We start from the raw sequence: 15,000 nt of genomic DNA on the forward strand, positions 1-15,000 counted from the left end.
CCTTCCTGTCAATCTCTACTGTCTCTATCCCCAATAAAAGCAGAAATGCCCTAAAAACATATTTAATAACAAACTGTCTCCCCAGGTCAGAATGGTCAGCACGGTCTCCATGGCGAGCAGGGTCTGTCTGGATCCCAGGGACCTGCAGGTGCTAAGGGAGACAAGGGAGACGGAGGTGAGTACAGAAGTGAGGGGGGGGGGGGTAGTGGTGGTCTAGTGGTGGTTGTAAATTCCTGAAGGTTGTGAGTTCAAATCCCACCTGAAACACCACCACTAGGCTGCCCTTGAGTAAGGCACTGAGCCCTCAGTTACTCCAGGGGGAATGTCCCTGTAATCTCTAATTGTAAATCGCTTTGGATTAAAAGCGTCTGCTAAATGGACAAAATAAATTCTAAGGCTACGACCCAACACAACAGAGATCATAGTACTATGGACTATCCATTTCCTCAGGTCAGAGATTGAATTGAGTACCCATTTCCTCAGATTGAGGAACTGTACACGTTAGGGTTAGGGCACTGTGATGTGCATGTAATGTTGAACTCTGGGAGTTTCCTTGTGTGTCACCTACAGTACAGCCTGGACTGCTCTGTGAGCTCTATTAAGCATATTATTGTTGATCGATATGTTAAAGATGATCTTGTCACGCTGAAGACAAGGTCCATCTGGCCCGAGTGTCTCCTTCTGCCCTTGTGGTGCCACTGCTGCAACGGCTAACGCTAACTCGCTAGGGCTCATATAGCAGCTCCGTATTCCATGAGGCTGTGTGAGGGGAGCATTAGCACTAGCATTAGCATTCCGTCTGCTCGTCCTGTACTGATCTGTAAGCTGATGACCTGTCATCTCCTGTCAGAGGCCGAGCCCACCGAGGTGAGATGGATGAGCGGCCATGTTGTTTCAGCGCAGTAACAAGCCCTCAGCTCAGTCAATGCGGTGACATTTCCCGTATGAAATCTCAATCAGGGAAGTACTTTTACACAGGGCAACAAATTACCCCGCCAGTCGGAGCCAGGCGTTTTTCCGATAGGTCGTCCAAACGAAAAATGCTTCTCGTCACACAGTTAGCATGGCTGCTGATTACTGTACTGGGGTTTAGTGCAGCAGGTTGCTACTCTCAGCCTCTTAACATGGATAAGTGTCTTTTTATCAATGAGCAATAACTCTAACAAGGTCATCCATCAACATCAGGGGAGAGATTGATCCAATTCATTCCTCCTCAATAACAATTCTATCGCTATGGTCTATAGGCTGTCCCTGTGTGTGTGTGTGTGTGTGTGTGTGTGTGAACTGTGTGTGTGTGTGTGTGTGAACTGTGTATGTGTGTGTGTGTGTGTAGGCAGGCTCATGTCCAGCAGGTTGTGAGTGTGTGTGTGTGTGTGTGTGTGTGTGTGTGTGTGTAGGCAGGCCCATGTCCAGCAGGTTGTGAGTGTGTGTGTGTGTGTGTGTGTGTGTGTGCGTGCAGGCTCATGTCCAGGTTGTGAGTGTGTGTGTGTGAACTGTGTGTGTGTGTGTGTGTGTGTGTGTGAGTGTGTGTGTGTGTGTGAACTGTGTGTGTGTGTGTGTGAGTGTGTGTGTGTGTGTGTGTGTGTGTGTGTGTGTGTGTGCAGGCTCATGTCCAGGTTGTGAGAGTGTGTGTGTGTTGCAGGGGTGGGCAGCAGCGGTCCGGGTCTGAAGGGAGAGAAAGGAGACGCAGGTCCCAGCGGAGCGTCAGGACCAACGGGACCTCTGGGAGAGAGAGGTAACACACTCACACACACACGCTAGAGGTACCACACTCACACACACACGCTCGAGGTAACACACTCACACACACACACGCTAGAGGTACCACACTCAGCTCTGCTGTTACTCAACACAGCCACACCCAGCACTGCAGCCTGGAAACCTCAGGAGGGAGCTGCATGTGCCCTTGAGCAAGGCACTGAACTCCTAATTGCTCCAGGGGAGCTGGCTATGGCTGACCCTGTGCCTAGAGGAAAAAACACAAACTAGTGACTGACAAGTTGATTGCATGGCAAATAAAACATTTATTATTTATTATTTATTATTTATTATTTATTATTATAATTATTATAATTATTATTATCATTTTTATTATTAGTAGTAGTGGTCGTTAGTAGAGTTAACATATTCTTCATATTGTCCAACTCCGACACTATTTAAAACAAGTTATGATAATAGTAATAATGTTGTATACTCTATTAATCCCCAAGGGGAAATTATCTTTTTGCACACATACATTTTAAATGCTTTATTTATGTCCACATACAAAGTACAATTCTAAAGGACATAAATACTAACAGTGCATTTTGACATCCTGGAAACAATTTGTTACAGTAATGCTGAGCCAACAACCAGTTCTGCCACACACAGGATGTTATTCGCACCAGACCAGTGGGTTGATCAATACTATAAGACAGACAGTATCCCGCTCATGGGTACAGGAAGCACCGCCTTCTCCATATTGAGCGGCTACCAATAACAGCGGATATTGAGCAATATTTTGCTAACTGTTTGGCCCTTCTCTTAGGAAGACCAGCCATATGAAGGCCTCTAACAACAGACTTATGAACATGGCCCAGGCTGCCAAATATAAAAACTAAAACTTGACATCTGTAGCCCAGTTGTGATGGCCTGCTCCAGCTGTTGGTATTTTAAGATTTTGGTTAAAAAGGCTTCCTCTAGGCTATGGTCAAAGGTGCAGCCAACTTCTAAAATAAGCACCTCTCTGTGGTTTTCGTTGACAATTACAACATCAGGGGTGTTTGCTGAAATATTGGAGAACACTCCTAATGACTCTTCGTCGCTACACAAACTGAACATGTGGGGCTTTACAGTGGAGTGCTTGTACAGTGTTGCGGCAGGCCTGAATATGGACAAGACACCCTCTGAAATCAGATCCACAATTCGATCATGCCTACATATGTAGAGCCCTTTATACGCATGACAACCATTTAAGATGTGGGGCATGGTTTCAGTTATCTGCTGGTGACTGTGATGTATGCAGTGTGGGCTATGACTGTCAGGAAGCCAGATGGAAAGGTTTAGCTTCGTTGGTAAAACCTGCAGCCTAGCTTTTAAAGTGAAGGTGACAATACCCTCATCAAGAGTTACGCTTTTGAACACTGCGTGAGAGACAGAGTGATCAGCAGCAGGGAGACATGCCAGCTTCCCTTGCAATTTCAGTTCAGTCCAATGCTGTCGTTGTCTTTGTCGTAGCGCCATCATAAGGTGTCCCCGGGTATTGACTGGTGGGAGAAGATGATCTGTCCCACAGATGTTAATGGTAGCCCTCACTGAGATGCTGGGGCACACACACACACACACATACACACAAACACACACACACACACACACACCCACACCCGAGACAGCAAACACACAGCCCAGCACACTCCTAGGGAGAAGTTAGTTAGTTAGTTAGTTAGTTAGTTAGTCTAATCCACTGCAGGGAGTCTCATCCACCAGGAGACTTTCCTAACCATGAGACCTCACCTGAGCAGGAAAAAGCTCTGGTCCTAGAACTACAGTTTTTTTTTTCCGGGTCATGTGGTCAGGAAAAACTCCTGGCCTCACTCCTGCGCTGTACATTGTACTGACCCAGCATGTTGTTGTTTCAGGTCCCGCTGGTCCCCCTGGCCGCGCGGGAGTGGACGGGAGGAACGGTAAGTCCTCCCCCTCCTCCCCCTCCTCACCCTCCTCACCCTCCCAGTCCCCCTCATCCTCCCAGTCCTCACCCTCCTCACCCTCACCCTCCTCTCCCTTCTCACCCTCGTCTCCATCCTCACCCTCCTCACCCTACTCACCCTCATCACCCTCCTCAGTCCTCACCCTCCTCCCCCTCCTCCCCCTCCTCAACCTCCTCACCCTCCCAGTCCCCCTCAGCCTCCCAGTCCTCACCCTCCTCACCCTCACCCTCCTCTCCCTTCTCACCTTCGTCTCCATCCTCCCCCTCCTCACCCTACTCACCCTCATCACCCTCCTCAGTCCTCACCCTCCTCCCCCTCCTCCCCCTCCTCAACCTCCTCACCCTCCTCCCCCTCCTCCCCCTCCTCCCCCTCCTCACCCTCCTCACCCTCTCCCTCCTCACCCTCTCCCTCCTCACCCTCATCACCCTCCTCAGTCCTCACCCTCCTTACCCTCCTCACCCTCCTCACCCTCTCCCTCCTCACCCTCCTCACCCTCTCCCTCCTCTCCCTCTTCTCCCTCCTCACCCTCATCACCCTCCTCAGTCCTCACCCTCCTCACCCACTCCCTCCTCTCCCTCCTCACCCTCTCCCTCCTCTCCCTCCTCACCCTCTCCAAGATATCCCCAAAACAACCTCACCGATTTGTTTACATTTAGCCTCCAATGCCTTGAATTAAAAATAACTACTAACCTTGCCATTGACAATAATCATTGAAGGGCTTGCTTAGTATAGTGTTCCTAATAAAGGGAGACCCTACCCAGTATTAGTATAGTGTTCCTAATAAAGAGAAGCCCTACCCAGTATTAGTATAGTGTTCCTAATAAAGGGAGGTTCTACCCAGTATTAGTATAGTGTTCCTAATAAAGGGAGACCCTACCCAGTATTAGTATAGTGTTCCTAATAAAGGGAGGCCCTACCCAGTATTAGTATAGTGTTCCTAATAAAGGGAAGCCCTACCCAGTATTAGTATAGTGTTCCTAATAAAGGGAGACCCTACCCAGTATTAGCATAGTGTTCTAATAAAGGGGGGCCCTACCCAGTATTAGTATAGTGTTCTAATAAAGGGGGGCCCTACCCAGTATTAGTATAGTGTTCCTAATAAAGGGAGGCCCTACCCAGTATTAGTATAGTGTTCCTAATAAAGGGAAGCCCTACCCAGTATTAGTATAGTGTTCCTAATAAAGGGAGACTCTACCCAGTATTAGTATAGTGTTCCTAATAAAGGGAAGCCCTACCCAGTATTAGTATAGTGTTCCTAATAAAGGGAGGCCCTACCCAGTATTAGTATAGTGTTCCTAATAAAGGGAAGCCCTACCCAGTATTAGTATAGTGTTCCTAATAAAGGGAAGCCCTACCCAGTATTAGTATAGTGATAGTTGAGGAAATGGTTCTATTGTACACAGAAACTAAAAATATTCTTCAATGGAATTAAAGACAGGGACTGTAGAAGAAAAACATTTTTCTAAGACCAAACATCAGCACTCTATAAAAGAGAGGCTTGAGACAATTCACCTCGGTTTAACATGTTTAAATACCAGGATCGGCTCATAGTCATACATGAAATGAAATGAGGAATAGTATCACCAACTGGTGAGTTCTGTCTCTTTCCAGTCTCCACTGCAGAGTATTATACTATTAGCAGCTCTCTTTGTCAGAAGGACAGTCAGTATTAATTATTGAGCGTTTGGCAGGGTCAGGGGTCAGTTTCACAGGTGAGGATATCACCTCTTCTTCTTTCTGAGTCATCTTTCTCACCCTGTCTGTCAGAGCAAACGTGCGTTGGGCACTTTACACCCCCCCACATACAGTCCAACCCATTAAAAAATCCCCTCACATTTACATGTTTGACATTTAGAAGACGCCTTTATCAATACGTCTAAGTAGGTGAATCATCTATACATCTGTCATCATAAGAAACACAACTATGCTAGTACCAGGGGCCGTTGGCAGTTACAATGCTAGAAGGAAAACAAAAATGTTTATAATAATAATAATAATAATAATAATAATAATAATAATATACTAAATGTATTTACAGTAGAGAAACTGTACAAGGGGGGTTAGTGGGGATGAAGAGGTCTTTAGGAGGGACAGTTAAGGTGTAGCCTGAAGAGATGGAGGTCATTAGTCTACGGCGGAAGATAGGGTGTGACTCTGCAGTCCTGACGGCAGTGGAAAGCTCGTTCCACCAGCGGGGCCCCAGGACAGTTAAAAGCCGTGACCGAGTAGCACAACTGCTGCCTCCAGGTAGAGGCGGTGGTGCCAGGCGGCCAGCCGAGGTGGGAGAGCGGAGTGATTGGACAGGGGTTTGGGGGCGGGCCATGGCTTGCAAGTAGGGAGGAGCTGTTTCCCTTTGCCGCCCGGTAGGCGAGCACCAGGGCCTTGAATCTGATGAGGTGCTATCGGGAGCCAGTGAGCCAAGGGGTGCAAAGGAGGGGGGTGACATGGGAGAACTTGGGGAGACTGGACACCAGATGCGGGTGGAGCCCCGGCCAAGAGCGTGTAGCAGTAGTCAAGGCGGGAGGTCACAAGTGTCTGGACTAGGGCTGTCCCAAACGACTATTTTTCTAACGATTAATCTAGCGATTATTTTTTCGGTTAGTCGATTAGTCTAACGACTAATTTAACGATTAGTCTAACGATATTTTTTTTTACTGTTCGATTAATGTATCACTTAATTTCCCCCAAAATAATGGCTGTATTGTCTCTCTCTGTTTAACAGTGTCTTTATAAAGCACTCTGGGTAATAGCTGCTGCTCTTATAAAACAAAGCAGCGTGTGACATGCACATTACTCAGACGGCCGCCCCTTTAAATGATCAGCTGATGTATGGGGGCTGTCTGTGGGCCCGCAATTAAACACAGACACCTTTAATTCGGCGACCTGCTACTACTACTACTACTACTACTACTACTACTACTACTACTACTACTACTACTACTACTACTACTACTACTACTACTACTACTACTACTACTACTACTACTACTACTACTACTACTGTAACTGCCTCTGTCAAACAGCCCCAGACACAGGGCAGACTCACTGCTATGTTTAGCCAACTTGAATGCCAACATGGCCATCAGGGTTTTTCCTGGCTCAGAATGAGGCGGAGGTGGTACCAGTGGTGTTTGACATCGGGGGGGACCCATGAAGCAGGGCTGTCTGGGGGTCCTTAAACATCAAACACTTAATTTCTTGCATTCTGGTGAATTGATATGCACCAATTTGTGCCCTTTCTGCATCAATTTATGGTGGAAATGTCATTATTTATGTAAAGGAAAACACAATATTCAGGCACCAGATGACCATTCAAAATATAATGTAATATAATGAAATATAAGGCTCTCAGGCATTCTGTACTTTCAAATATGTATTCTCCTTGAGCAGTCAACATACTATCAGCTATTTCGCTAGCAAAAACGAAAGCTAATTTATTTGCGAAACAGCGCCCCCGCCACCACGTCGGCGCAGTGCCGCAATTGCAGCTAGATTTTTTAATTTAAATGTTTTTGCGACGCACCGACGCACATTACGCAAGTCGACGTATTGACGTTGCCCTAGTCTGGACCGACCCAGTGTTGTGCTGCTTCTCTGGTGAGGAATGGACGTACTGTTGTGGATTTAATTAAGAATCAATTATATCCACAACAGATTCTTAGTAGATTGAGGTCATGTTCTCACATGAAAGTCTGAATCATGAGCAGGAGCAAGTGGATGAGTTTGCAACATTGTTGCATAAATGATTTCTCTGATTTGCATTCTCACAGCCCTTTATGTAAACGAAGTAACATACGCAATCGAGGAACAGACGTGGTAGTTGATTGGTCAGAACATTTTAGAATTGCCCGTTCGTCCCGCTCTTATCCTGATCAACACGCATGCGCTGTTGTTTTCCTATGGACAGCCTCGATGCGTCGTTTCTAACCGGAGCGGAACCACCCTTTTCAAGCGGAGCATCCGTTGGTTCTTTGCTCCGGGAGTGACTTCGAATGCGTGTTCTCACAGCTCCAAACGACGCAGAGCAAAGCGAATTTTATCGTAAACTCAATTTCAAGTGAAGCAAATGTTCTAGTGAGAACACACCCTGAGTAGAACTTATAACGCACAAAGAGCTTAAATCAATTGACTCCAAAGAGGCCTTTTATTAAGCAAAGTCACATGAGCGCAGAGAGAAAATAGCAGACAAAAATGCTTTTTCCTGTCATAGGGGCAAGCGTTATATAGCAGTTTCCTGCCTGATGAAGTCACTATCCTTGCTTGACCAATCAGAATCTTCTGCGCCACAGTTCTTGGCCCATCTCTTACAGGAAGGGAAGGCAGTGCCAGATACCCCAGCATGCAGAAAGACCTCCATTCTCAGTATTAAATTATACAAAACTACTACAGTGCCCTTCTGATGCTGGAGGAGGAATCTACAGGAGCGTGCTGTCGCTTTGATGGCCGCTGCCAAGGATAAGTGGTTGTGACCCTTAATTCATATTTGATCAACTGTAGCTGCTCTGACAGTTTGCATTTTTCATCAGCGTAAAAAACGAGCCCCGACTGTTCTAAAGCTTTCGAGGCAGCAGATGTTAATGCGTGTAAGTGTAGGATAGATAGATGGGTTAATCACTACTGGTGTCTGGGCTCATATCCTTCCCTCACTCCTTTAAGAAGAAATGGATCGCCTTACCTCATCTGAATCACTGTTAATGGGGCTCGCACACCCGAGGCTGGACTTCCTGTTAAAGAATAGGAAAGGGATAAGCTCTTTACCTTTTTAGACCGTCAAGACTAGAAACTTCAAGCCCTCGTTTTAAAGAGCTATGCCACATTAAACGGATCTGTTATGTCCTGACTGACACTGGTGAATTGAAGAATGCAAGATGAGGTTTAGACAGCACACACGCACACAGGCATGGACGCACGCACACACATACACACACACACACACACACACGCACGCACGCACACACGTACACACACACACACGCACGCACGCACACAGGCATGGACGCACGCACGCACGCACACACGTACACACACACACACACACACGCACGCACGCACACAGGCATGGACGCACGCACACACGTACACACACACGCACGCACGCACGCACGCACACAGGCATGGACGCACGCACGCACGCACACACGTACACACACACGCACGGAGGCACGCACGCACGCACGCACACACACACACACACACACACACACACACACACACACACACACACACACACATAGCAGGTTGAAAGACTGATAGCATGTATACTGTGGCAAATTATGAATATTCAAAGACATGAACATGTTTGAAATGGGCTCTTTTCTTCTTCTTTTTGTTTTGCACATTTTGCACATACTGGCTAGAATAACACTCTGGGAAACCCCTGTAAGAAATCGCTGAACATTGAATTTATATTAATTACTCAGGAGAAAGTCCAGATGTAAAAATCAGGCCTCTGTTGTGAAACCTCTCTCGGTTCCTCTTCCTGACTCACGGCAGCGCAGGAAAATACTGTATGTCACACTCATCACATGACGGTTGTGAAATCTGTTCATTTCTGTTCCTTTAAATCAGAATTGTCACACACACACACACACACACACACACTGTATCAGAGGCAAGAGGGCGTGAGGCTGTGAGGGTGACACTGATTAGTTGGTTTCCCAGAGAGAGATGAACCCTAACCCTAAACTAGAATAAAGACAGGCGAACCATGCTGGAGCCTATGTAAGTCTCTACTGCCCCCCAGCACTGCATCTCCTGAAGACACCCGCTTTTCCCCTCTACTGTGTCCCAATAACTTCTATTGCCCCCCTTGTACTGTTTATCTGTTTCTCCAGTGTCTAAGCCCCCCCCCAAAAAAAAAAGCCTAGGTTTAGAAGAAGGTGATAGAAGAAGGTTTTTCCTTCTATCAATGGCCGCGGGCCTGAGCTGGATTACTCTTCCTGCTACGACTGGTGGATTGATGAATCAATTGCTTAGTCAAATGTATTGATTGTAAGTCGCTTTGGAATAAGGAGTCTGCTAAATGCCAAAAATGTAAATGTAAAAATGTAAGTAAGTAGGCTTGAGAACCGATGGTTCTGGAGCCTATTGGCCCATAGGGCAGGAGCCTATCTCCTGTTTCCATAGCGTGAGGCGGCTTGATGTAGAAGTACCCCCCCTGGACATGACGCTGGTATGTCGCAGGGTCTTACCCCCAACCAACCCTTAATGCTGAGTGCCAAGCAGGGAGGCATCAGCTATTTTTATAGCCTGTAGTCTATGTAGATGAACCCTAACCCTGACCATAACCCTGTGTGTGTGTGTGTGTGTGTTATGCAGGTACCCAGGGTCCAGCAGGTCTGACAGGCCCACCTGGGTTGGCAGGAAACGAGGGACCGGGAGCTAAGGGAGAGAAGGGCGACTCTGGACTACCTGGTAGGTGACCCTAACTCTGGACTACCTGGTAGGTGACCCTAACTCTGGACTACCTGGTAGGTGACCCTAACTCTGGACTACGTCATAGGTGACCCTAACTCTGGACTACCTGGTAGGTGACCCTAACTCTGGACTACCTGGTAGGTGACCCTAACTCTGGACTACGTCGTAGGTGACCCTAACTCTGGACTACGTCGTAGGTGACCCTAACTCTGGACTACGTCGTAGGTGACCCTAACTCTGGACTACCTGCTAGGTGACCCTAACTCTGGACTACCTGATAGGTGACCCTAACTCTGGACTACGTCATAGGTGACCCTAACTCTGGACTACCTCGTAGATGACCCTAACTCTGGACTACGTCATAGGTGACCCTAACTCTGGACTACGTCGTAGGTGACCCTAACTCTGGACTACCTGCTAGGTGACCCTAACTCTGGACTACGTCGTAGGTGACCCTAACTCTGGACTACGTCGTAGGTGACCCTAACTCTGGACTACCTGGTAGGTGACCCTAACTCTGGACTACCTGGTAGGTGACCCTAACTCTGGACTACCTCGTAGGTGACCCTAACACTGGACTACGTCGTAGGTGACCCTAACTCTGGACTACCTGGTAGGTGACCCTAACACTGGACTACCTGGTAGGTGACCCTAACTCTGGTGACCCCTGGATGACCATGTCTGGGCCTCCTGCCACCTCTGACCTTTGACCTCTCCCCCTCCTCCCCCTCATCTCAGGTGTTGCAGGGGAGGCGGGCCAGAACGGGACCAAGGGCGACACAGGAGACAACGGTAGGAAGAACTACTGACTGTGTGTGTGTGTGTGTGTGTGTTTTTTTGCACCAATGAGTGTGTATTTATTGATATCCTTTTGTGTGCTTGTACTCACTACACACACTGAAGCGAGTGTGTGACTGTGTGTGATGTACTGTACTGTAGTGTGAGTGTGTGAGTGATGTACTGTAGTGTGAGTGTGTGTGTGTGTGTGTGTGTGTGTGAGTGTGTGTGTGTGTGTGTGTGTGTGTGTGAGTGTGTGTGTGTGTGTGTGTGTGTGTACTGTAGTGAGTGTGTGTACTGTAGTGAGTGTGTGTGCGTGTGTGCGTGTGCGTGTGCGTGTGCGTGTCCGTGTGTGTGTGTGAGTGTGTGTGTGTGTACTGTAGTGTGACGGTGCTCTGTGACTCTCAGGAGCACTAGGACCCAGTGGAGTGCCAGGCCCCTCCGGACCTCAAGGGGGCGCCGGTCCAAAGGGAGACAGCGGCCCGATCGGACCACCTGGACCCTCAGGACCGCCAGGTGAGCTTCCTGTTGCTTCCTCTGTTCCTGTTGATGCAGTTGCCGTAGCAACATTTGTCAATGTCAGTGGTCTGGACCTCCTATGCCTCTGGGAGTTGTAGTTTTCACACCATATTTATGGTAGTTGGTTATCATATGTGACACGTTCTAATGCTTTGGTCCTCATATCCGGATCTGATGTAATGATCAGACTTTTCTTTCGAAAAATGTGAATAGATTTCCGCGTTGTTGTTGAAAATCAACGACACATCGCTAGTAAACTAACACAGCTTGTTTTGTGAGCCTGCTAACAATGTAAAGTAGTGTTCTAGTTAACTACAGTAGGTAGCAGTGGGGGATTACTCACCCAATCCATTACATTTGCTGCCATTGCAGTATTTTGGCTTGACTAGCGAGTCTGTGTTGTGATTCTCAACAACGTTGAAACGTGCACTACCGTTCAAAAGTTTGTGGTCACTTAGAAATGTCCTTTTTTCAATGAAGATAACATTAAATTAATCAGAAATACACTCTATACATTGTTAATGTGGAAAATGACTATTCTAGCTGCAAACATCTGGTTTTTAATGGAATATCTACATAGGTGTATAGAGGCCCATTTCCAGCAACCGTCACTCCAGTGTTCTAATGGTACATTGTGTTTGCTAATCGCGTTAAAAAGCAAATGGATGATTAGAAACTTGACTTGAAAGATGACTTGAAAACCCTTGTGCAATTACGTTAGCACAGCTGAAAATGGTTTTGCTGGTTAGAGAAGCTATACAAATGGCCTTCCTTTGAGCTAGTTGAGTATCTGGAGCATCATGTAGGTTCGATTATACTCTCAAAATGGCCAGAAAAAGAGAACTTTCATATGAAACTCGACAGTCTATTCTTGTTCTTAGAAATGAAGGCTATTCCATGTGAGAAATTGCCAAGAAACTGAACATTTCCTACAACAGTGTGTTCTACTCTCTTCAGAGAACAGCACAAACAGGCTCTAACCAGAGTAGAAAGAGAAGTGGGAGGCCTCACAGGTCCTGAACTGGCAGCTTCATTAAATGGTACTCGCAAAATGCCAGTGTCAATGTCTACAGTGAAGAGGCGACTCCAGGATGCTGGCCTTCTAGGGAGAGTGGCAAAGAAAAATACATGTCTGAGACTGGCCAAGAAAAGGAAAAGATTAATATGGGCAAAAGAACACAGTCATTGGACAGAGGAAGATTGGAAAAAAGTGTTATGGACAAACAAATCGAAGTTTGAGGTGATCACACAGAAGAACATTTGTGAGACGCAGCCAAGTGAAAAGATGCTGGAAGAGTGCCTGACGCCATCTGTCAAGCATGGTGGAGGTAATGTGATGGTCTGGGGCTGCTTTGGTGCTGGTAAAGTGGGAGATTTGTACAAGGTAAAAGGGATTTTGAATAAGGAAGGCTATCACTCAATTTTGCAACGCCATGCCATACCCTGTGGACAGCGCTTGATTGGAGCCAATTTCCTCCTACAACAGTACAATGACCCAAAGCACAACTCCAAATTATGCAAGAACTATTTAGGGAAGAAGCAGGCAGCTGGTATTCTGTCTGTAATGGAGTGGCCAGCGGAGTCACCAGATCTCAACCCCATTGAGCTGATGTGGGAGCAGCTTGACCGTATGGTACGCAAGAAGTGCCCATCAAGCCAATCCAACTTGTGGGAGGTGCTTCAGGAAGCGTGGGGTGAAATTTCTTCAGATTACCTCAACAAATTAACTGCTAGAATGCCAAAGGTCTGCAATGCTGTAATTGCTACAAAGGGAGCATTCTTTGATGAAAGCAAAGTTTGAAGGACAAAATTATTATTTCAAATAAAAATAATTATTTCTAACCTTGTCAATGTCTTGACTATATTTTCTATTCATTTTGCAACTCATTTGATAAATAAAAGTGTGAGTTTTCATGGAAAACACAAAATTCTCTGGGTGACCCCAAACTTTTCAACTGTAGTGTAGTTCCGTGTTTCAAGTCTGAACATTTATAAGAACGTGTCACACATTACCTCATGTTTGAAGGAAATCTTTACCTTTTGTTTTATTTTTCTTTGTCAACAGGAGTGATGGGACCTCCCGGGGTACCTGAAGGTGTGTTTACAGCGTGTGTGTGTGTGTGTGTGTGTGTTTACAGCGGGTCTGTGTGTGTGTGTGTTCGGTGTGTGTGTGTGTGTATGTGTGTGTAGAGGTGTGTGTGTGTGTGTAGAGGTGTGTGTGTGTGTGTGTGTGTAAAGGTGTGTGTGTGTGTGTGTGTGTGTGTGTGTAAAGGTGTGTGTGTGTGTGTGTGTGTGTAGAGGTGTGTGTATGTGTGTGTGTTTAATGTCAGTGTCTCTGTATATCAGGTCCCATTGGATCTCAAGGCCCCAAAGGTGATCAAGGTCCACCCGGGGAGAAGGGAGCAGCAGGAGCTCCACCTGGTGAGTGTGTGTGTGTGTGTGTGTGTGTGTGCGTGTGTGCGTGCGTGTGTGCGTGTGTGTGTGTGTGTCGAACCAGGGGAGGCTGGTGGAGGTAGAAATCAGAGGAGGGTCTCATTGTAATGCATGGAATGGAATGAGAAAAGATACCGTTTCCTCATCCTGTCGCCATGCATTTACAATGAGCCCGTCCTCCCATTTCTACCTCCACCAGCCTCCCCTGGTGTTGAGACAGGTGTAAACGGCGGGATACGAACCCTGGGCCCTATTCCACAAAGCTCGATAAAGTTCTAAGCCTCGATAAAGTTCTAAGCCTCGAAAATGTTAGCTTGCGTTCGGTGCCATCAATGTGGCTCAAATAATTCGCTGCTTGTTTGAGCTCCTTCTGAGTCAGATATAATTAGCCTGGTCCCGACCAGGCTAAAACACAGGCTATAGTCATCCGTGCGTCAAAAAAGGCTCACAGGCGGAAACTAAACCCTGAACGAAAGTTCCTCATGTGTCTTTTAGGAAATATTAGTTCCCACTTCACACGAGATAGATAGATTAGATAGTTTGATTAGATAGTTTGACTGTGTGATAGATAAATAATTTGATATTTTGAAAGTGTGATCGATCGATAGATAGTTTGATTGTGTGATAGATAACTTGATATTTTGAAAGTGTGATAGATAAATCGATAGATCAATAAAGAAAAGTGTAAAAAAAAAAAGAAGTAATTGTCTCAACTTGCATTACCGTCATCACAGCGGTCTGGCTGGCGTAGTGGTAAGACTGCGGACTCGAGTTCCAAAGGTTGCGAGTTCGAGACTTGATTCATTTTATTTTATTTTACATTTAACCGAAGATTTCATGCAAAGGTTTCAAACACCATTGTAATCGTGTCAGTTCTTGTAAATTAGCCTGCACCATAATTTTATAGCCTACAATACTTTTTTAGATGAGATTTTAGATTAGATTCAGACAACGAAATGCAGTAAAAAGTGCCTCTGAAGAGGGATTCGAACCACTGATATAAAATGACGAATAAATCCTATGGCAGCAGTCAATACCACTAGGCCATTGTGGCGATATGACGGTTTGTAGCCTGCTGCGGATATCACCACAGTAGTAATATTCATTTATTAAAATATGAACATATAACAATAACTGGGGCTAGTATGACCTACACATTTAATCGGTC

The 15,000-nt window shown here is 46.3% G+C and overlaps 1 protein-coding gene across 1 annotated transcript in view; it reads left to right on the forward strand.

The window, feature by feature from the left end:
* Positions 1-15,000, forward strand: part of marco (macrophage receptor with collagenous structure) — a gene marked incomplete at its 5' end in the record, with an annotated part of 30,807 nt that overhangs the window by 13,097 nt on the left and 2,710 nt on the right. Inside the window, 8 exons of the mRNA XM_080536679.1 lie at positions 86-175; positions 1,643-1,735; positions 3,618-3,662; positions 10,005-10,100; positions 10,842-10,895; positions 11,289-11,396; positions 13,465-13,494; positions 13,746-13,820. Coding sequence (XP_080392805.1) covers positions 86-175; positions 1,643-1,735; positions 3,618-3,662; positions 10,005-10,100; positions 10,842-10,895; positions 11,289-11,396; positions 13,465-13,494; positions 13,746-13,820 — 591 coding nt within the window. The remainder of the gene's footprint in view (positions 1-85; positions 176-1,642; positions 1,736-3,617; positions 3,663-10,004; positions 10,101-10,841; positions 10,896-11,288; positions 11,397-13,464; positions 13,495-13,745; positions 13,821-15,000) is intronic.

The sequence above is a fragment of the Nansenia antarctica genome, assembly GCF_963989245.1.
Source record: "Nansenia antarctica genome assembly, chromosome: 7".
Lineage (NCBI taxonomy): Eukaryota > Metazoa > Chordata > Actinopteri > Argentiniformes > Microstomatidae > Nansenia > Nansenia antarctica.